The following is a 22,898-nucleotide window of genomic DNA, read 5'->3' as shown; positions in this document are numbered from 1 at the left end:
ATATCCAGAAAGTACCATTCCCTTCACCAATGCAATATAGTTACCCATGTTTGTTCGTAGAATTAGGAGAACCAGGCAACTAAAACAATGGCTTCTAGCATACACACATGCTAAAACTCAGATAAGACAACACGAAAGTACTTTGTTTTGTAAATAGTTAAGCAAAGGTGAGAGTACACATCACTCATACATGACAGTAAATAATAACTAACAGATCATTCCTGTCTTACTGATGTATTCCAGTAAGTTTTGTTTTCTGACACTCTAAGGGAAGAGCACACCATACAGGACAGCTTACCGTTCTCTGCTCATCTCCCTCTCGTACATGGAAGGTGTGTTCTAATACAGTATACATGATCCTGCCCAGGCCAAAGGAGGGCTCAATTACACTTGGAACAACTTCTTCCACTGTCCAAGAGAAATTCAATGACATTCTTTCAAATACTATATCATGCATTTCAGATCCTCTCTAAACAAATTTTAGCACTATAAAGATCTCTACTCTAGATGGATTTTGATCTCTGTACATCATGGCAAAGAATCAGAACATTCATAAAAGCTATTTGCCATCAGGCACAGTGGCATACACCTATAAACCCAGCTGGCTCAGGAGGCTGAGGTAGGAGGATCACAAACTTGAGGACAGCTTTGGCAAGCGAGGACCCTGCTCAAAAAAATAAAAAGGGCTGGGGATGTAATACAGAAGTAGAATGCCCTTGGGTTCTATCCTCAGAACCATAAATTTTTTTAAAAAGTGCTATTTCCTGGTAGGAAGCTTGTCACCTTGAAGAAAAGAAAAAAAAAAAGGTGAAGTAAAAGAAATTTGCACAAAATTTAATTCTTTGTTCATATAGCATAAAAACGAAATTTGAGTCACAGGAGCATTCCTTCCCCAGTTAATAAGTTACAAATGACAGCAGCTATACTCTGGCTCTACTGTCTGCCTGGCCTCTCCAGAAAGCATCAAAAACCAAGAGTGTCCATTAATATTCTGACAGAATTAAAAAACCATCACCAAATCTGACAAAATTAATACAAACAATTATTACATGCAACAAGTATAGTAGGCCTGTCTTTGACTTTTTAAGCTTGTTATCTTGGTGGGAACTCATTCAGAGCCAAGTTACTGGCATTACATCTCCAAGGTTCTCCATCAGGAGGCCCTGAAGGCAGAGCCTGCTCAGGAAGCAGCATTTCATGGAACACCTTCTACAGGGATGAGACACCCCTATGGAACACCTAGGAGATGAATTAATAATTACTACTATTGAAAAGAAAGCATCTAAGTACCATGCAGGTTTTAGGTTAACTATGACCTAAAAACCTAGGAGAATTTGTGTTATAGGTAATAAGTAGGACCAAAAAGTCATGGGTTCTAAATAGAGGAATTTCTTCTTTTTGGGCGGGCATGGGGGGAGATGGGGGATTGAACTCAGGGGCACTCAACCCCAGAGCCTCAAGGTCTTCCTGCCCGAGCTGCTGGGATTATGGGATTACAGGCGTGCGCCGCTGTGCCTCGCTAGGATTTTCTTTTGTCTATATAATCAGGGTATCCTTCTGCCCACTGTTCCACGGCAGCCTAGTGATGAACCACATCTCTGAAACAGCTGCGAGGATGGTGGCTAAAGCCACAAGGCACAAGTGGTCCCTGTTTCTTCCTGTACCTGCTTACTCAGGCCTGGCAACAAGGCAGGCCGTGAACACAAGGAAAGGCAGGCCTGCTCTCTCCAGAGCAGCTGTTTCTCAAACACTCAAAAAACCACCTGCATCCTTCATGCGTACTCCAAAATACTCACTGCTCAATTCACAGAATTTGTTCTTAAAAAACAAAACAAACAAAATAAAATATCCTTAACTTTTAAAAAAGCATGAGAGACCACTGGCCTAAAGGACCTTTTGTTATTTTGCATAAAGAAGACCATGGGGGTAAGAGATGTGAGTTCCCTCTTATTCTTAAAAAAAAAAAAAAAAAAAAAAAAAATTATCCTTAAAGTAAGTCCCCACTCTGCAAAAGAAACTGAACCAAAAAATTCTTCATAAGAACCTCAGGCCACAGGAAGTACAAAGGTAGTATTATAAATTATTTCTCAATGCCAGTACAATTATGTTAAAAAAAAAAAAAAGAAAAAAAAGGTCTTAAACAAAGTCACCAAATTTATGGTTGTGGCTAATGCCACAATTTTTCTCTTCAAAATTTCTATAAAATTGTCATATGACCTTTTTTTTTTTTTTTTAAGAATTCAGGAGTAGTATTTTTTTTTTACTGTTTTCATAAATTTACCATGTAGTGTTTTCTGGAATCTCTTCACACTGACCATGTCTTTTGTTAACTGAAATGTTTTCCCTTCAGTTTCAATAGTGAATTCCCTATAAAAAACAACAACAACAACAATACATTATGTAGTAGTTAAAATATGCAACCTCATGTCTTTAAATTTAAAGTTTTCCAGACTGCTAAATTGTTTTCATTTCAAGTACAAAGGAGTCTAGTCAACTCTCCAGAAATCCAATTTATTTATTATTATATAAGGAATAACAAATTTTGTATTATCCCAACAACACCACCAAATTGGATTCTGAGGAAATGCTCAAAAATTTCACTAACTTTAAAAATTCCACAAATGACTTAATGACGAATTCCCCTGTCTTTGAGCTCAAGGCTAAATACAAAACAGTTTCTTAAAAGATTCAATTTTAGAATAATAGACTTGTCAGAAATGTGTCTGCCTGTTAGTAAAATGACCACTGTTCTCATTACTGTCCCAAGGAATGTTAAAAATGAACCAGCTTGTCCTCTTACAGAAATATTCTTAAAACTGCCACTCCATTTCCAAAATAAACTGACCATGAAGATCAGCTTAAAAGTAACTTAACAATTGTTTCACATGTCAATAAAAAATATTATTTCCCCTAAAAAAACCACTGCCTGCCATGTGTTCATGTCCTCGGATATGCCCATTCAGTTTCAGGGTACAAGAGGAATTCATCTTTATAAAGCACCTCAAGCAATACCTGTACTTCAGCTTCTAAGGTATTTTTTCACTCTACTAAGATCGATTTGGATTTCTCTGGTCTCCAGCAGCTGAGTGCTAAGAAAGAGCGCCCTCATGTGGTTGTCTTGAAGCTGTGTAGTTGGCACACACAACTGCATTTTGCTAATTTCTACCAATGATAATCTCATGTTTCAGGATTTCTTCTGGTTTTATTAGTCTGTCTAAAGTTTGTGAATGCGTGCACTAAAGGTTCCACTGCAGACATGGTCCTAGGTATTCCGTCTGTACAGTGTACACGTACAGTGGATAACAGCTATAAAAGAGCAGTCATTTGCAAAGAGAGATAGTCATTATTGAGAATTAATAAAAGCAAACTGTCTTGTTGTGGATGATGATATCTAAGTAGTGTTATATCTATGTCCCTATGGGTTTGACTATGATGTAGTATAAATAGATGCTAATTCTGGAAGAACAAAAATGTTTAAACATCTTCCTACTGAAATGTGTAATGATATCTTCAACTTGCAAATGCTCATCTTCCACCAAGGCCCCAAAGGTTCCCATCTGTCCTCCCAACTTCCCATCAACCACTACTCTGCATTCCATCACTCTAAACTGGATTTGTCTTTCCTGGAGTTTCACATACTATCTTTTGTGTAACGATTCTTCCACTTAGCCAAATGTCTATGAGAGGGGTTTGCAAATCTTTTCTGTAAAAGGTCTGATATGAAATAGTTCAGGATTTGCAGTGATCTCTTGTGTTTTCTAATTTGGGGCTTTTGTTTGTTTCAATTTGATCTGATTTGGTTTTGGTATTTTTTTTTTTTTTTAAAAACCTTTGAAAATGCAAAAGCCATTCTTAGTTGGAGGGCTGTACAATAAAGCAGTATGATGATATTTAAAGTCATTTTGAAGAATGTGTATTTATGAGTGACTACAAATGTTTCTGCTACCATGCCATCTAATTTTTTTTATTATTATTATTTTTTTTTTTTTTTTGGTATTGGAGATTGAACCCAGGAGTGCTTAACTACCGAGCTGTTACCCCTAGTCCTTTTTATTTTTGAGACAGGGTCTTGCTAAATTGCTGAGCTGGCCTCAAATCTGTGATCCTCCTGCCTCAGTCTCCCCAGTTGCTGTGATTACAGGTGAGCACCACCATGTCTGGCTTCATCCGATATTTTTTCTACATAATCCATCTCTCTGACACTCCCAATTTCACATGTTAACTGCCTAATACTGTCCCACAGGATTTTTTTCAGTCTCTTATTTTCTATACTTTATTCTGAATAGTTTCTGTTGCTATGCCTTTAAGTTGCATGATCCTTCTTATACAATGTTTAATCTACTGTTAATTCTGTCCAGTGAAATTTTCATTTGAGATATTACCTGTTGGTGCTCCATTGGTTCTTTTTAATATATATTTACACTTCTCATTTAATAAGTTCATGTTTCCCTTTATGTCCTTGATATCATGAAATATATTTATAATAACTATTTTTAAATCCTTATGTATTTATTATAGCATGTTTGTTATTTCTGTATGTTTTAACTGATTTTTTTTTCCTCATTGAATCACGCTTTCCTGCTTTCTCTGGTATATAATAACTTTTTTATTATTTGCCAGACAGTGGAAATTTTACATTGTTTAGTGCTATATTTTGCTGTATTCCTTAAGACTCTTTGCTACCGTTTTTATTTTTATGCTTAAAACAATTCACAGAAAGAACTCCAACTCTCCAAAAACAGAACAGTGCCTTTTGAGATAGGAGATATAGCTTCTACTCCTTCCTTAGAAACTACTTTGGACAAGTCTCCTTCTCTGAAAAAGTCTTTAGAAAAGAAAAAGATCTTTATCATCCATTTCAAATCATTTCCAGGCCATAATGCCAAAATCCTAGCAAAGGCGGTTCTTTAAATGTAGCCACAAGTAGCACTTACCTGCAAAAAATTTACAAAACTAACATTACCTAACTTTCAAAATCAGGCAGAGAGGACATATGACAGGAACCCAGTGAAAAGTAAACGCCTTGAATCTTACCCCTTCTCATTCAGTAGTGTCTCCATTTCTGTAATGTAACATTCATCACAGATGGCGAGGTACTCCATCACCAGCTTTGCATCTTTCTTATATGCTTTACCAACCGCTCCCTTATTGGGTTCAAACTGAACAACATTAACAGTTTTGTATGAAGTAGTCAAGGATCACAAAATACAACACTGCCTCAGTACTGTAGAAAATGATCTTGAAGTTGTCATTAACTTAAGCATCGCCAGTCCTCTAGTATCCCAGATACTATTTATGCTGATTTTAAGTGCAAACCAAAACAATTATCCACAAAATCATTTCAACAAACTTCATTTAAAAATAAGTAAGCGCCATTAATAGAGAATTTTTTCAGTTAAAGTGAGATAAAAGAGAGATTACCTAATTGGCAATATAACTCAATCCATAATATAAAAACTTCTGGTAACAATTTCTTCATTTCTAAAATGCCCAATACAACAAGATATATTTCCTGTCACTGGTCTACCCTAAGAAACCAGTTCACAGCCTCAGTGCCTGCTACATAAAACTTATAGCAAGGTATAGTGGCACACAACTGTAATTCCAGCAATTTGGGAAGCTGAGGCAGGAGAATCACAAGTTCAAGACCAGACTCAGAACCTCGGCAAGACCCTGTGTCAAAATAACAAAAAGGGCTGGGGATGTAGGTCAGAGGAAGAACACTACTGGGTTCAATCCCCAGTAAAAAGAAAGACAAAAAGGAAGAATGGAAAAAAAGAAAACTTCTATTCTGCTAATTTACAGACCAAGTGAGCTATATTATTTTATTTACCATAAAATGGCAGTCATCTTTTCACAGAACAAGAATTCACCAGGTGCCTTCTATGCAGGGGTACATAGGTTTAGGTAGGGAAAAATGCACTTTGCAAACAGCTGAGAAAAATGGGTCAATACTCTGAAAGACCTTCAGAGTATTTTTCTGAATGTGCTTCTTTTAAGGGTCAAATGCTGACTACACATATTAGACTACAATAGAGAACAGGAAAGGAGCAATGAGGGAGATGAACTAACAGGTTTAAATAAGTGTTAGTCACTTTTTCCTTGCTGTGACCAAAATGCCTGACATAAAACAATTTAAAGGAGAAGTTCGTTTTGGCCTCAGTTCCAGAGGTTTCAGCCCATCATCCATGGGCTCCATAGCTGAGAGTACAAGGAAAGGGCCAGTGACAAAATACAGTCCCCAAGGGCATGACCTACTTCCACTAACCATGTCCCACCTGCCTAAAGTTTCTACGTCCTCCCAGTAGTTCATTAAAATTATTAGCCTATCAAATGGATTAACCCACTAATCAGGTTAGAGTCCCCAAGATCCAATCATTTCCTAAAAGCCCCACCTCTAGATATGAAGGCTGCACTGCCTTCAACACACCAGTTTTGGGAGGACACTCCAGATCCAAACCATAATACTATCATAACTCCAAAACATCTCCATTCATCCACAGAATGAGGTACAGACTGGAATTTACATATCAGCAAGATGGTTGCATTTAAGCCTGAGAATGGAGCGACCAGAAAGGATATGGGTTCTTTTAGAGGTTTTTCAGCAACAAGAGGAACTTTGGTGGCTCGTGCATGACAGGAGAGGTCATAACAGGAACGATCAGCACATCCAACAATCTCAATCCAGCCCTAAGACAACAGAATCAATAAAAAACACACACTGCTTAAGTTGAGTTTGTTCACAAATGCATGCACACTATAAGTAATCTTTTCATATATTCAAGGATAATTTTAGACTCTCCAATTCAATTTTATAAATTTTTGAAATGGGAATAATTTCACAATTCAGAGCTAACACACCTAGAAAGTATAACTGACACTGTACCCAAAGTAATCTTATTTTCCAGACAGATTTACGTTGCCCTATGTCAACGATGGGATAAACTAATATATTCTAGGAGTTAATTATGAAAATTAAATGTAAGCCTAGACAAAACATGTAGAATTGGTTCAAATATGTAATCAGTATCAAAATGAGTCTGGCAGAAACCACTATTCCCTCTGGACAAAGTGCCTACTAGACTCACAAAGAATAATCTTTTCTCGGACAAAAGAAAAATAATTTTGTTTGCTTAATCTGAAAATAAGAAATATCAGAAAATCAAAAAAATTAAATGAATGATACCTATACTTCTACAATACTACATAAAATTTTGGCATATGTCAAGCAAGCTCGCTAAAAAAAAAATTAAGTGATTAAAAAAACCGAACTGATTATAGTATATTCTTTCCTAATTCCACAAAGGAAAAAAGAATATATTAAAAACAACATCAATAATAGCCACTATAGAGATGCATATCATTATGCACTTATGCATACATGTATGTTTATAATGTATAAAAAAATCATCTAGAAGTCAGGGGCAGGCACATGCCTGAACCCCAGCTACTCGGGAGGCTGAGGCAGGAAGACTGCAAGTTCCAGGTCAGCCTTGGCAACTTAGGGACCCTGCCTCAAAATAAAATAGAAAAGGCTGGGGATGTAGCTCAGAGGCAGAGAACCACTGGGTTCAATCCCCAGTCCTGGAAAAAGGGAGGGAAGGAAGGAAGAAAGGAAGGAAAAAAAATCTAACTCAGACACACCAAGGCCTATGGGCCTATGGCATTTACGATTCTAAAAGGTTGCAAAACAATGAGATATGCAACAGAAACCATACATGGACCACAAAACCAAAAATATTAACTACTTAATCCTTTATAGAAAACATATGCCAATCCCCAATATACAGAAGAGACATGAAGCACTTTTGGGGACAGGCATGCAATTTGCAAGTCTTCAAAATTATTTTTGTCTTGTAAATACAAGAAATCACATTTTAACATGACTGATTTTTACTTTAATTAGAAAAAAAGAGAATCCATTAAAAAAAAAAAAAAAAAAAAAAAGCAAGTTTAAAAATCAAAACCCACTGGGTGCAGTGGCTGGTGCCTATAATTCCAGCAGTTCAGGAGGCTGAGGCAGGAGGACTGCAAGTTCTAAGCCAGCCTCGGCAAAAGCAAGACACTAAGTAACTCAGTGAGACCCTGTCTCTAAATTAAAAATAAATAAACAAAAAATTAAAACCCACAACCCTGGGCTAACCCACTGATCCTGGGCTAAAGCAGCCTCTCTCTAGATTGTTAGGAGAGAAGAACTCACCAACATCCAATAAGGGATGTGACAAAAGGTTCTCAGGGTCCTTGTTTTGGATATCAGCTTATTACCACTGCCAACAACACAGAAAGAATCTTCTATATTCAAATGTTCATGTACAAAGTATGGGAGGGAACACTGCAGAAGTAACCTAGAGATCTCTTCTCTGAATTTTTACTAAATACATAGAATGTGAGAAAAGGCAGTTCTTAAATGAGCCGAGAATCTATTAGTCTATTACCTCCAACTACTAAATAGCTCTCTACGCTTTCTTTACTCACCCTATCACCATTTCCAGCATTTGTTGGGACTCTTGTCAGCAGGAGGCCATCCCATCTTAGCTCTACTCAGAGGTGTCACCAATACACACCTGCACTGCCCCATCATCATCAACCCTTTCTATCTGTCTGAAGAAGCTATGTATGTCTCCAAACAGCTCCTCCTGTGACACGGAGCAGCCTGCTCCTTATAAGAAGACTACTTTCACTGTTCTGTTCAGGAAAAGATCTCTTTTCTTTGTTTCACTATGACTTTAAGTCCACGAAGGGCAACTGTGATATCAGATTTTTTAAGTTAACAATGTGGAAGCCACAGAGTAAAAACCATTTCATTCTACTTACATAGGACGTTTTAGATTCCGCATCCCAACAGTCACATGCATAATGGGCCATTTCATTCTCCATGTGCTGCCGGAAGCGAAGCTTATCTGGAGATACTCCAACCTTCGTGAGGTAGAGGTAGATGCGGCCAATGAAGTAGCCTAATACTGAGTTGTTAATGACACCCTGAATAAATAAGCAAGCATGGAGGAAGGAAAGGAAAAAAACACTATACATTAATACTTTTCAAGGCTAAAGTATATCTTCCAAGAATTTATTCCAAAACTACTGAAAACATTTGAAACACAATGTAAACTATTTTTTGTTGCTTTCAGGACCATTTCAAATACCCAGAATGTGATCTTTATTATTTTTAAAGAGGTTAATACTAAATTAACAAGGTGATATGGAATCAGTTCAAAATACACCCAAAGTACATCTATCAAACTACTCAACTGGGTCAGCAAAATTTCAGCCCAATGCTACATAACCTCTAAATCTACAGTATAAAAATAATGTTCATAATGATCCTAACAAATAGAAAGATATTCCCTTCAGAATTAACAAAATTAATGACACATGTTAAAGGGATTTCAATGTATTCTTATCCATTGAAATCTGTGAACCCCATTCAGTACATGTAACCTTACAATTTTAATACTGGAAGAATCTTAGAAATCATCTAGCCCCATCTCCCACCACTCAGGGATTCTCTCAGCAAAAGGAGTGGCAAGTTATCACACAGACTCAACTTTAATATTTTCAGGGCCAGGAAGCTCATTGCTCCCAAGGCGATTTGTCCAGGTAGCAGCTACTGTTATTTTCACTCCCTCTTATCTCCTGGCAAATATTTAGAGAAATTCTGTTACATGCAAGGCCTTATCACCAACTGATAAGGGCAATGCAGAAAAGCTTAGAATGCAGCAGCCTTGCTTTCCTGAACCGAATTCTGTCTCCCCTGGAGTTATACAGATCGTTAAAGTTGATCAGTGAGGCACAGTTTAAACAAAGCTCTATTTTCCAATCATTCTGCTAAACTTTTTGTGTGTGTGTTTAGCCCCACAACCCAGAAATTGGGATATTCAGGTAAATTTTTCTCCCACTGCAATAATACTGTATAGTGAATTCTGAATAAAAACAAATACTGTGTGGGGACATGGCTCAGTGGCTGAGCCTTGCCTAGCATGCACAGCACCCTGGATTTGACCCCCAGCACTGCAAACAAACAAAATAAAAAATAAAATTATTGTATAAAAATAAGACTGCTAAATTAAAAAAAATTTATCAGGCAGCACACAAAGAACTGGATAAGCCTTGCAAACCCTGAACCAACACAATCCAAACTGCATTACTAGCCATCTTACCTGTTCAACAGCATCGCCCAGGCGCATTTTCCGAGCAGACTGTCCGCTGACTTGGGCTTTTGCTGAATACAAACAAAGGCAGAGGTCTGCTACATTCTGGAACTTGGGGTGGTCTTTCTCACTGGGATCTACAAAGTGCTCAATTTCTGCCATTGTGAATTCTCTGAAAACAAAAATATAAGGGATAAAATCTGCATGATTATTAACTAAAATACAACAAACAAGGCCCCTATTTTCAAATGCATTCTATACTGATAAAGGCCCCCAACTCTAGGAATAGCTTATCAAAAAAAGAAAACTGGTTTCTTAAGAGAAGGAACAAAAATATTTTGATTGGGTATGTCTAGGTTGTTGTGTTTGCTTGTTTGTTTTGGAATAACCAGGGATCAAACCCAGGGACTCACACATGCTAGGCAAGTGCTTTATCACTTTGAGCTACATCCCCAGCCTGCTTATTTTTAAAAGCACTAAAAACTGGCTGATAGGAGTAGTTCAGTGATAGAGTACTGCTCAGCATTCACAAGGCCCTGGGTCCAATCCTTGGCACTAAAAATAAAAGCAGTATTAATAATAAAATTAAACTTTTTTTTTTTTTTTTTTTTGCGGTGCTGGGGATTGAACCCAGGGCCTTGTGCTTGTGAGGCAGGCACTCTACCAACTGAGCTATATCCCCAGCTCCTAAACTTTTTAATTCACCATTTAAAAAAAACCATAAACTTCTCTTAGATAATGATTCCTACCATCTAACCACATCCAAAAAGATTATTACTTTTAACTGAAATCACTTTTTAAGTAGATTAATAAAAGATTTAGAACTGGCCATGGTGGTATGTGCCCATAATCCCAGTTATTCTGGAGACTGAGGCAAGAGGAGTTCAAGACTGAGGCAAGCCTGGGTTACTAAAGGAGACACTGTCTTATAATAAAAATAAAGACTTAGCAATGTAGGTTGGTGTTTAAGTGCTTGCCTAGTGTGCTAGAGGTCCAGGGTTTGATTCTTAATAACACCCCCACACACACACAAATTTTACAAAAACTTAAGTATCTCTCTCTCTCTCACATACGCACATGCGCACAGACACATGAGCTATTGAATAGTGACATCCAAATAAAATGGTTTTCCTTAAAGCATCAGTAAGTCTTTATAAATATACCCTAAATGAAACAACCAATATTTATTTTTCAAAGAATGTGAAATTAAAAGAGAACTGAAATGGTTCTTTACTTTTATAGCAGTTTGGTTTCTTCTTTATTCACTACTCTACACATGTAAATGATTGATAATGGCACCATGCAGATGGTTTCTTTAGAGTAAGAGCTTCTTAAATAAAGTGTTATTCAAGGCAAAGAACAGCAGACAAAAACTGAACAAGACAACATCAAGCTCACTGCATAATGATGAAATAAACATGCACACAGTAATGGCTTCTCAAAGAGATTTTTCTGAATGGCAATTTAGTAGCTATTGCAGGGGGAGATGAGGTGCTGAGAGGTAATTTATGAGGCAAAATCAAACCACTCTTCTTTTAAAAATAACGAATCACATTTACTTGGTGTACTTTCAAGATTATTTCAGATGTTTTAGAAGCAATGCAAAATGCTTAAATAGGTCCTAAAAACACAAGAAATGCACTGCAAAAGAGCTTTATTTTTGAATTTTATTTTTCAATGGTACCCCTTATTTAGTCCTATAGCACCTATGTCTTAATCATCTTTGAACAACTATCAAACATATATGCACAAAGCAATGTGAGAGATAAATGTGGTGTTTGTCCTCACAGTTTATAACTGGGCTGACAGGGAACTGCACATCCACAACATGGGGCAGATAAATTAAAAGCTCTACTCAGAATCCCAAAAAAAGATGGTGCCAAAATAGTGCTGTAAAAATGGCATATTTGGGACTTTCAGGATTTTTATCTAGGATTCCAGGTTTGGGAATGAATGTTTAAAAAGAATTTTTTTTAATTTGTTCTTTTTACTTATACATGACAGTAGAGTATATGTTGGCAGAATATACATAGAAAGGATGTATTTAGGATGCCACTCTTGAGGTCGTACATGATGTGGAGTTACCCTGGTCGTATATACAAACACAAGGCCTGGAAAGTTATGGCCAATTCATTCTACTGTCCTTCCTAGACCCCTACCCCTCCCTTCCCTTTGTCTAATCCAATGGATTTCTATTTGAATGCTTAAAATTTGCTAATAAAACAGATCTTGAGTATTCTTACCACAAAAACAAAGGTAACTATTCTTGTGAGAAGTATTCCAGTCTCCTGAGAGACTTTAATTAACCTTTCTGTGGTAATCACTTTGGTGTGTACATCAAAACAAAACCTTATGCATCTGGGGGGGAGTAGGGGGGAGGCAATCTCAGTTCACAGACAGAAGGCAATACTTATCTGACCCAGTTCTGACTCTTATACTTGAGTTTAGAGACTGTACACCCAGGCCAGAAAGACAGAACTAACCAATTAAAAAAAAAAAAAAAAAAAAAAAGATTAAAAAGCTTCTGATGAGCAATCTAATACTTCTAAAAAAGTTAATTAAAAAAAATCATAAAAAAGTAATTATTGCTACAGAAAGACTAATCACTTGGGTGGATCCAAGATGGGGCCTACAGGAAGGCTGCATTCCTTGTCACTCCGGAATTCAGGATTCAAGCAGAGGAAATACTGTTCCTCTGAGAGGTAGTTATCACTGCCCACTGATCCCCTGCGGTTTATCCCCCATTCCTCCGCCATGATCACCTGCCAACTGCCAGCATATCGCCTGCCTTTTGAGTGCAGATCACTTGCTGACCACCACCTATTATTGGCCATTTGGCAGTTTGCCTGACTCTTGCCTGCCCATCACCCACCTTTCACCTACCCATCACAAACTGCCGAATATCCACCAGCCGGTCAGTCCACCACCAACAGTTGCCTGCTACCTGCTGTTGCCTGGAAAACCAGTACCCACAGGTTTGGCTACACATAGCTGCTGCCATCTTGGGATACGGCCAGGGCCTGCAGGTTTGCCACCACCACCACCGCCATGTCAGGGTACAGCCACCTCAGTCTGGGGACACAGGCCAGGGCCTGGAGATATACTGGGGTACTTGCAGGTCTGGTTGCACCTGAGGTCTTTCTGCTCAGTGTGGTAGTGTCTGCCATCTGGCTGCCTCTTTGCAGGGCCAATCTTTTGTGTGAACGCATCCCTGGTGGTCTCTTTGCAAGTTGAAAGGGCATTGAGATCTTGGGACTGCAGCAAGGCAGGGCCTGGGGAAGCTGAAGCCCAGGTCCTTCAGATTGCAGTTGGGTTTGGGTGGGCCAGTCTGGGTCTGGCAAGCCTGTGGAAAGCTAGAGACTAGGAGCAGTTCCCTGGGGGGAGCACAGGTTGAAGAAACTGGAGAAAACTGGGCTATCTCCAGTTCAGTGAGTCCTGAGGGGTGCAGGAACAGAAGGGGCCGGCTACAATGGGTGGGAAGACTGTAAGAGGGTGTGAGCGCATCTTGCTATCAGCTCACCCACCCAACTGGTCCAGAACCCACTGGACTGGAGCTAACATCAAACTTCAGACAACCTCACCTATCAGCAGAAAAGAGAAACTGAGAAAATTTTTGAAAGCCAATGGAAACAATCATTCAATTTTCCATTGAGAGTTTCCTTTTTTTTCTTTTCTTTTTTTTTGCCCTCTCTCTGACACCTCTACCATCTTTGAATCTGAATATTTTTCATGCATCAATTTATTGAGAAATGGGAAATCTGAATATATATTATAGACTTGTGTATTCTTACATTTTTACTTCTTTTTTTAAATCTGTTAAGTATATTTTCTCTCATCCATCTGTCTGAATTCTCTTTCTCACTTCTCTCACACTAACAGCCAACCTCTATTAATTCCTCCCTCACTCTTACTATAAGTTTTTACCCCTTTCTTCTCTCCCTTCTCCCTCTTAAACATCACATCTTACACTACTTCTATTCCCTCACTGTCCATCATTTGAGATGGTAAACGTTTTTAGAAAACTGTTTATATTGTAGACAATAATTGAACACTTCATTTCTGTTTATTGTGACAAAACCATAGACACCTTAATAGCCATTTGGTTTAAGGTGGTGTATCATTTGCATTGGGAGCTGTTAATAGTGGTCTTCCCATTAAAGGTGAGGTACTGGAAGCCTTCAGAAACATTATAAGACTATAGGATAGAATTTGTACTGCCTCAGAACAATACTGCTAAATAAGAAGACACAAACAACATGAAAAAACAAGGGAATACAGTGCCTCAAACAAACCAAGATGTTCCAATAATAGAATCAAGACAACACACAGAAGAAATGTCAGAAAAGGAGCTTAGAAAATACACAGCTAGATTGACCTTCAAAATAAAGGATGGTAATAGAGAGAAAACACAGGAAGTAAAAGATCACTTCAATAAAGAGGCAGAGATAAAAAATAAATAAATAAATCAAGCAGAAATTCTCTAAATGAAGGAGACAATAAACCAAATTAAAAATTCAATGGAAAGTATCACCAACAGACTAGACCACTTGGAAGAAAGAACCTCAGACAAGACAAAATATATATTCTTGAAAATAAAGTCAACTGCACAGAGAAGATGGTAAGAAACCATGAACAGAACTTCCAAGAAACATGGGATAACATGAAAAGACCAAATTTAAGATTTATCAGAACAGATGAAGGCATGCAAACCAAAGGGGTGCATGATCTTTTCAATGACATAGTATCAGAAACTTCCCAAATCTAAAGAATGAAATGGAAAATCAACTATAAGAGGCTTACAGGACCCCAAATGTATGAAAGTACAGTAGACCCATACCAAGGTCTGCTTGATGAGAATGACTAACACATAGAACAAGTATAGAATTTTAAAGGCTTCCAGAGAAAATAATCAAATTAAATAGAGGGGGAAACCAATTCAGATGTCAGTTGATTTCCCAACTCAGACCCTCAATGCCAGGAGGTCCTGGAATAACATCTATCAAGCTCTGAAAGAAAATGCATGCCAACTGAGAATTTTATATCCAGCAAAAATTAAGTTTCAGATTTAAAGATGATATAAAAACCTTCCATGATTAAAAAAAAAAGTTAAAAAGAATTCATTACAGAACATTCTCAGCAAAATATTCTGTGAGGAGGAAATGGAAAAAAGAAAAACAGCAAAGGGAGGAACTACACTAAAGGAAGTATCACTCAAAAGAGAAACTAAATCAAGTTAAAAACCAGAAATAAACCAAAATGACTGGGAATGCAAATCATATCTCAATAATAATGCTGAATGTTAATAGCCTAAACTCATCAGTCAAAAGATATAGACTGGCAGATTGATTTAAAAAAAAAGACCCAACAATATTCTGTCTTCAAGATACTCGACTCCTATGAAAAGACATCTGCAAATTGAAGGTGAAAGGTTGGGAAAAAACATATCACTCACATGGACTGTGTAAACAAGCAGGGGTTTCCATCCTCATATCAGACAAAGTGGACTTTAAACCAAAGTTAGTCAGAGGGATAAAGACAGATATTTCATAGTGTTTAAGGGAATCATACATCAACAAAACATAATCATCACAAAGTTATGCCCCAAACAATGGAGCACCTATATACATCAAACAAACCCTTCTCAATTTCAAGAATCAAATAGACCACAAAGCAATAATACGGGGTGACTTTAATACACCTCTCTCACCACTGGATAGATCTTTCAAACAAAAACTAAACAAAGAAACTATAGAATTAAATAATACAATCAATGATTTAGACTTAACAGACATATATAGAGTATTTCTTCTCAGCAGCACATAGATCCTTCTCTAAAACAAACCCTATATTATGCCACAAAGCAACTCTCAGCAAATATAAAAAAAATAGAAATACTACCCTGCATTCTATCTGAGCACAACAGAATGAAATTAGAAATCAACGATAAAATAAAATAGCAGCTACTCCAATATCTGGAGACTAAATAGCATGCTACTGGTAGATGATGGATAAAAGAAGAAATCAGGGAGGAAATAAAAAAATACTTGAGGCAAATGAGAATGCCAATACAACGTATCAAAATATCTGGGGTGTTATAAAAGCAGTGCTTGGAGGAAAGTTCATTGCACTGAACTCATTTATTAAAAGTATAAAAAGTCAACAAATAAATGATCTAACATTACATCTCAAAGTCCTAGAAAAAGAACAAATCAATACCAAAAGCACCAGAAGACAGGAAATAATTAAAATCAGAGCTGAAATCAATGAAATTAAAACAAAAGAAACAACTGAATAAATTGACAAAACAAAAAGTTGGTACTTCGGAAAAATAAATAAAATTGATAGACCCTTAGCCACACTAAAAAAGAGAGAGAGAAAGAAAATTCATATTACTAAAATTCAAGATGAAAATGAAAATATCACTAGACACTACTGAACTATACAAGATAATTAGAAACTATTTTGAAAATCTATACTCAAATAAAATAGAAAATCTCGAAGACATCAACAAATTTCTAGAGACAGATGATCTGCCCAAACTGAAGCAAGAGAACATATACAATTTAAACAGATCAATATCAAACAATGAAATAGAAGACACCATCAAAAGCCTATCAACCGGGGCTGGAGCTGTGGCTCAGTGGTAGAGCACTTGCCTGGCATGTGTGAGGCCCTGGGTTCGATACTCAGCCCCACATATAAATAAAATAAAAGATCCATTAACAGCTAAAAAACATTAAAAAAGAAAAAAAAAAAAAGCCTATCAACCACAAAAAGCCCAGGACCAGATGGGTTCTCAGCCAAGTTCTACAAGACCTGGACCTTCAAAGAAGAATTAACACCAATACTCCTCAAATTATTCCACAAAATAGAAAAGGATGGACCCCTTCCAAACTCATTCTATGAGGCTAGTATCACCCTGATACCAAAACCAGACAAAGGCATATCAAGGGAAAAAAACTTTGACCAATATCCCTCATGAACACAGACACTAAAATTCTCAATAAAATTCTGGCAAACTGCATATAAAAACATTAAAAAGATAAAGCACCACAATCAAGCAAGGTTCATCCCTGGGATGCAAGGTTGGTTCAACATACAGAAATCAATACATGTAATACATACAATACATCAACAGACTTAAAAGAATCATGATTATCTCAATAGATGGAGAAAAGCGTTTGACAAAATACAACATCTCTTCATGTTCAAAACACTAGAAAAACTAGGGATAGTAGGAACATACCTCAATATTATAAAAGCAATCTATGCTAAGTCCAAGGTCAACATCATTCTAAACAGAGAAAAATTGAAAGCATTCTCTCTAAAAACTGGAACAAGACAGGGATGACTTCTTTCACCACGTCTTTTCAACACTGTCCTTGAAACTCTAGCCAGAGCAATCACACAGATGAAAGAAATTAAAGGGATACGAATAGGAAAAGAACTCAAATTATCACTATTTGCCTATCACTATTCATTATTTAGAAGATCCAAAAAATTCCACCAGAAAACTTCTAGAACTCATAAATGAATTCAGCAAAGTAGCAAGATATAAAATCAATACCCATAAATCAAATGCATTTCTATACATAAGTGACAAATCCACTGCAAGAGAAATGAGGGAAACTACCCCATTCACAATAGACTCAACAAAAATAAAATACTTGAGGAATCAATTTAACAAAAGAGGTGAGAGACCTCTACAATTAAAACTACAGAACACTAAAGAAAAAAATTGAAGAAGACCTTAAAAAATGGAAAAATCTCCCATACTCTTGGATAGGCAGAATTAATATTGTCAAAATGGCCATTCTACCAAAAGTGTTACAGATTCAATGCGATTCCTATTAAAATCCCAACGACATTCTTCATACAAATAGAAAAATCAATCGTGAAATTCATTTGGAAAAATAACAGACCCAGAATAGCCAAGGCAATCCTTAGTAAGAAGAGTGAAGTAGGACGCATCACACTACCAGAACTTAAACTATACTACAGAGCAACAGTAACAAAAGCAGCATGGTATCAGCACCATGTAGACCAGTGGTACAAAACAGAAGACAGAGACAAACCCACATAACTATGGTTATCTCATACTAGACAAAGGTGCCAAAAATATACATTGGGAAAACTGGAAATCCATATGTAAGAAAATGAAATTAAACTTCTATCTCTCACCCTGCACAAAAAAACAACTCACCATGGATCAAACTGAGAGACAAGTATCTGAATGGGAATAGATGGGTGTAAGTTTGTTAAAGGACCCTCCAAATATCTGGAGGTTGTGTCCATAACACCAACTGTTTATGGTTACTGAAACACTCTCTAGCAAAGCTGTCTGACCTGGACTCCTGGAATGACTATCCTGTCATAACTCCTAACCCCGTTCCTACGCCACTGTCAAAACTACAACTGGTTCAGAAAATCAAGAGCTTAACATCTTCAAAACATGACAAACAAGGGAAAAAGATGACGTTGGAGCAGGGAAGAAGCTTAAGCTATTTCCCACATCCTTAAAGTACATATCCATTATTCAAAACTGCCAATGACCCCAGATATTACATTTGGAGATTACAAAAGTAAAATAAGAAGAATACAGAAAAGACAAAAATAAATCAATAATTGGAACTAAAGCAAAATGGTTTCAAAATGGTGAGTTTTCACTCCTAACTCAATGTCAAGGACAGTACCTGACTCTGATGAGTCCAGATCGAGGGGAGATCTCATTTCTAAAAGAATTTCCAATCTGGGCAGCAGCAAAAGGCAACTTTCCTTGATTGAATTCCAAAAGTCGTTTGAAATTCAGGAAAATCCCCTGTGCAGTTTCTGGTCTCAAATACCTATAAATTTAAGTCAACAGTCTGTTATAAAGAAAAAAAAAAAAAATTTCCAACAAACATGAAATTTTAGATACAAATTTTAAAAGTCTCAAATAAACCATTTTCACAACAAAACTATACAGGTCCTAAAGTGAAGTTTTAGAAACAGAATGTTCCTCAGTAGCAAATATTTTCATAGAAAGTATCAGAAAATAGGTTAATTGGTACAGCAAGACTACTGTAAGCACTGTCACTTTATTTGATTACTCCAGTTGTCAAAACACCCCCCTCTCTCACAGTGCCCCTAAACCTCTGATGATGTCCTCTTGAGCAAACCTTTGCGTAGAGGCAGACTAAGATAATTTTGGTTCCCTCCAAAAATAAGATCTCCATTTTTTTTTTTTTTTTTTTTTTGGTACCAGGAATTAAATCCAGAGGTACTTAACCACTGAGTCATATCCCTAGCCTTTTTGTTTTACATTTTGTTTAGAGACAGGGTCTCACTAAGTTGGTTAGGGCCTCACTAGGTTGCTGAAAGTGGCTCTGAACTCCAGATCCTCCTGCCTCAGTTTCCCAAGCTACTGGGATAACAGGTGTGTGCCACCATGCCCAGCAAGACTACTACTTAAGAACACCTCTTTTAATCCACATAATAAAACATAACTGTGGGACCAAAAACGAAGTCAATATGCACTAAGGCTTAACATTTTGAGTTCATTTAACATATACATCATCCCACCAAGTCAGGATATTTTCAAGAATTCCCATATTATTTTATTCTCTGCAGTATTTTCTATTTTCAGACAAAGACTTCTGTGTTTCTTCATATTTTAAGTAGTTAAAAAAAAACACACCCTTATCATTGCCCTCACCTCAATTTCACAGGATATATTCTATGCAAAACACCCACTAGGAAAGTGTTCTCAATGGCCTACTTCCAAATAAGTGTTATTAAAACAACGTTAAAAACCAAGAAAGCAGATACTTAAAATTTTAATCTCTTTTCACTTTCATGACCACTCTTCATTTTTGTGGTTCTTTCCAGATTTCATCCAAATATAAACAGCTACAGTTTATATGCACATTAATACATGGTATGTATAAAATTATGTGTTACTTCTTTCACTTATTTTCTAAATAATTGTAAAAAAATATTACATTTAACAGTAGCAAAGTATTATATTACAATGATCTACTTTATTATAATTCTTTAACTTCTCTCAAATTAATGGATAAGTAGATTATTTATACTTTTAATTTATATGTTCCTTATAAGTATAGTTTCTTTTCCTTTTGAATTATTTCCCTAGGTAAATTTCCAGGAAAGAACTGTCTGGGTTAGAGAATTCATATCATTTTATAAAATCTCTATGTACTATCAAAATGCAAAGTTTACCATTGGCTTTTTCCACAAAATATCCCAAATCAACCTGGCATCTTTTCCTTTCTTTCTTTTTTTTTTTTTTTGGTACTAGGGATTGAATCCAGGGGCACTTTACGACTGAGCTACATCTCCATCCCTTTATTTTGAGATGGGTTCTAAAATAAGTTACTAAATTGCCCAAGACTGGCCTCAAACTTGTGATCTTCCAGTCTTAGCCTCCTGAGTCAATGGGATTATAGGCAGGCTACACCAAGCTCAGCTCATCCTGCTATCTTATTTTAAAAAAAAGTCGTGGCCATTTTGTCACAATTAATTAAAATTAAATTAAACTTATTCTAAAACAAGTTGATAGAAAAAATATCTGACACTATAAAATGAATCACTGGCTGTGTTTTTTAACAGTGGACCAAGAATCTGGAGAAACAGCTTCCAATTCCGGATCACATTATAAACTGTCCAGCTTTGCTTATTCTGTGAAAAAACCTCAACTTTCAAATCAATAGGTTATAACTAAAATGTTCAATGATGGGTTATTAGCCGCATGTCTATTTAAATTTAATTAAAAAGCATTAAGAGTGGTGGTACACACCTGTAATACCAGTGACTCTGGAGGCTAAAGCAGGATCCCAAGTTTGAAGCCAGCGTTGGCAACTTAGTGAGACCCTAAATAACTGAGTGAGATCCTGATCTCAAAAGTTAAAAAGAAAAGGTTGGGGATGTAGCTCAATAATAAAGCACCCTGAGCCCTGGGTTCAATCCCCAGTACCTATCAATCAAATTAAAATAAAATAAATTTTAAAATTCAATTCCTCGGAAGCACTACTTTCATTTCAAGTTCCCAACAATCACACATGCCTAGTGACTAGCATATTGGACTGCACAGATTACAACATTTCCATCACTGCAGAAAGTTCCACTGGACAGCTGTGCTAAACTAAATGGTTTCTAAAGTACACTTCAGCATTACCTTCAATGACAATCAACATCATTCTTTGCCCTTCTGCCCTATGCAGTCAAAACTAAAAAATCAGGCTTTTGTATTTATTTCATAGTTTAAAAAAAATACACATGGAAAAAGATTATATTAAGAATTATAAGAATAAAATTTTAAAATATGCCTGTCATTTCTCTTTAATATCTTCATTTGCACTTTCTGTACATCACTTTTCAAATTTTTTTCCTTCACAGCATTGATATTTATCTTTGATTACAAGCCATTTTAATAACTTGGTTACACAAATAAATTGTCATACCCAGGCATGTTTCCTCCAGGTCCAATGAAGGTCTTGAACATTAAATTAAAAGGTACTGGCGGGGATAGATCATTCCCAGTAGTGGGGGATTTTACATTATAGTTCACAAAAAGATCTCCAAGTTCTTGCTGTCCATAGTTATCAAGCTAAAGAATTCACCAAGGCAATAATTAGTGAAAAAAGACAAAGAAAACAAAGCATCAGAAAACTATTACATATAATTCATTCATTCCACTGCTACAACACACACAAAATTCAAGAACATCAGATTTTACCTAAACTTCAAGACAGTCACATTAAAACTATAACCAGTTTACACACTTTCTGTTTACCAGCAAAAAAATGAAGACCTTTCTGGGACTGACCTAAAACTCATGACTTTACCATTTCACAATGGACTAAAGGAAGAAAAAAAGAAAGGAAGTTAGGCAGCTAGAACTCTTGTTCAATTATAATAGTTATTGGTTGGCAAGAACCTAAAATCACATAAATAAGTTTTAAAAAGTTGTATTTTACCACTGTGAACAAATTTAAGACGCTCATTTCCTTGTCAAATAATTAAATGTGTTTATATCTTTTTCCACTAGATACTATTGAGTTCCTTAGGTAAAAGTAAAAAAGCTGTGTCTTATTCACCTCTGCATTTTCCAGTGTACTGCACATTCTATACCATTCAAGACAATCAATGCCAAAGTGATGTATGAGCGCCAATTCAACAATTTCAAATGACTGACAAACCATCTAACAGTAAAGAATACTTAAAAAGCCTTTTTAAAAAATCTCCTAATAAAAATAAAATAATTTAATCAACTATGGCATGAGAGCTGAGGCTCTGGGGTCAGTAAGAGCTGGACAACTCTTCCAACGGTACCATTAACAGGTTCTGTGACTCAAGATCAAGTTTTTACCTAACCTCTCTGAATCTCATTTGCTTATCCATAAAATGGGAAAAATAGAATTCACCCCACAGTGAAGGGCTACCATGAAGAATAAATAAAACATGCAAAATTACACAGCACAGGGTCTGGTGCACACAGCACCTATCCAATAAAGAGAGACTACTACAAGTTTTATTTGCTCCCCTCAATTTCCACTCCACAAAAAAATCAACTCACACTAACCACGTGTTCCAGATTTGAATGAACGATTTTAAACTTTAATATTCTAGATTCTACTGTTAACAATTTCTAGGGAGTATTCACAAAATACCATACTTCATGCCGCTACCCAGAAAGGTGGATCAATGAGAACACAGTTTCAGTGACCTTCAAGATACAAACACCACAAATGT

The 22,898-nt window shown here is 36.5% G+C and overlaps 1 protein-coding gene across 1 annotated transcript in view; it reads right to left on the bottom strand.

Annotated features, from left to right (window-relative positions):
- GARS1 (glycyl-tRNA synthetase 1) overlaps positions 1–22,898 on the bottom strand; it is a 47,249-nt gene that overhangs the window by 5,034 nt on the left and 19,317 nt on the right. The window contains exons 7-14 of the mRNA XM_079151157.1: positions 21,608–21,753; positions 18,842–18,991; positions 10,158–10,320; positions 8,815–8,979; positions 6,583–6,690; positions 5,035–5,180; positions 2,282–2,367; positions 299–408 (exon numbers count right to left, since the gene is read on the bottom strand). Of these exons, the coding sequence (XP_079007283.1) occupies positions 299–408; positions 2,282–2,367; positions 5,035–5,180; positions 6,583–6,690; positions 8,815–8,979; positions 10,158–10,320; positions 18,842–18,991; positions 21,608–21,753 (1,074 nt within the window). The remainder of the gene's footprint in view (positions 1–298; positions 409–2,281; positions 2,368–5,034; positions 5,181–6,582; positions 6,691–8,814; positions 8,980–10,157; positions 10,321–18,841; positions 18,992–21,607; positions 21,754–22,898) is intronic.

Source organism: Sciurus vulgaris (assembly GCF_902686455.1).
Source record: "Sciurus vulgaris genome assembly, chromosome: 8".
Classification (NCBI taxonomy): domain Eukaryota; kingdom Metazoa; phylum Chordata; class Mammalia; order Rodentia; family Sciuridae; genus Sciurus; species Sciurus vulgaris.
This window is presented reverse-complemented; position numbering and strand designations above follow the sequence as displayed.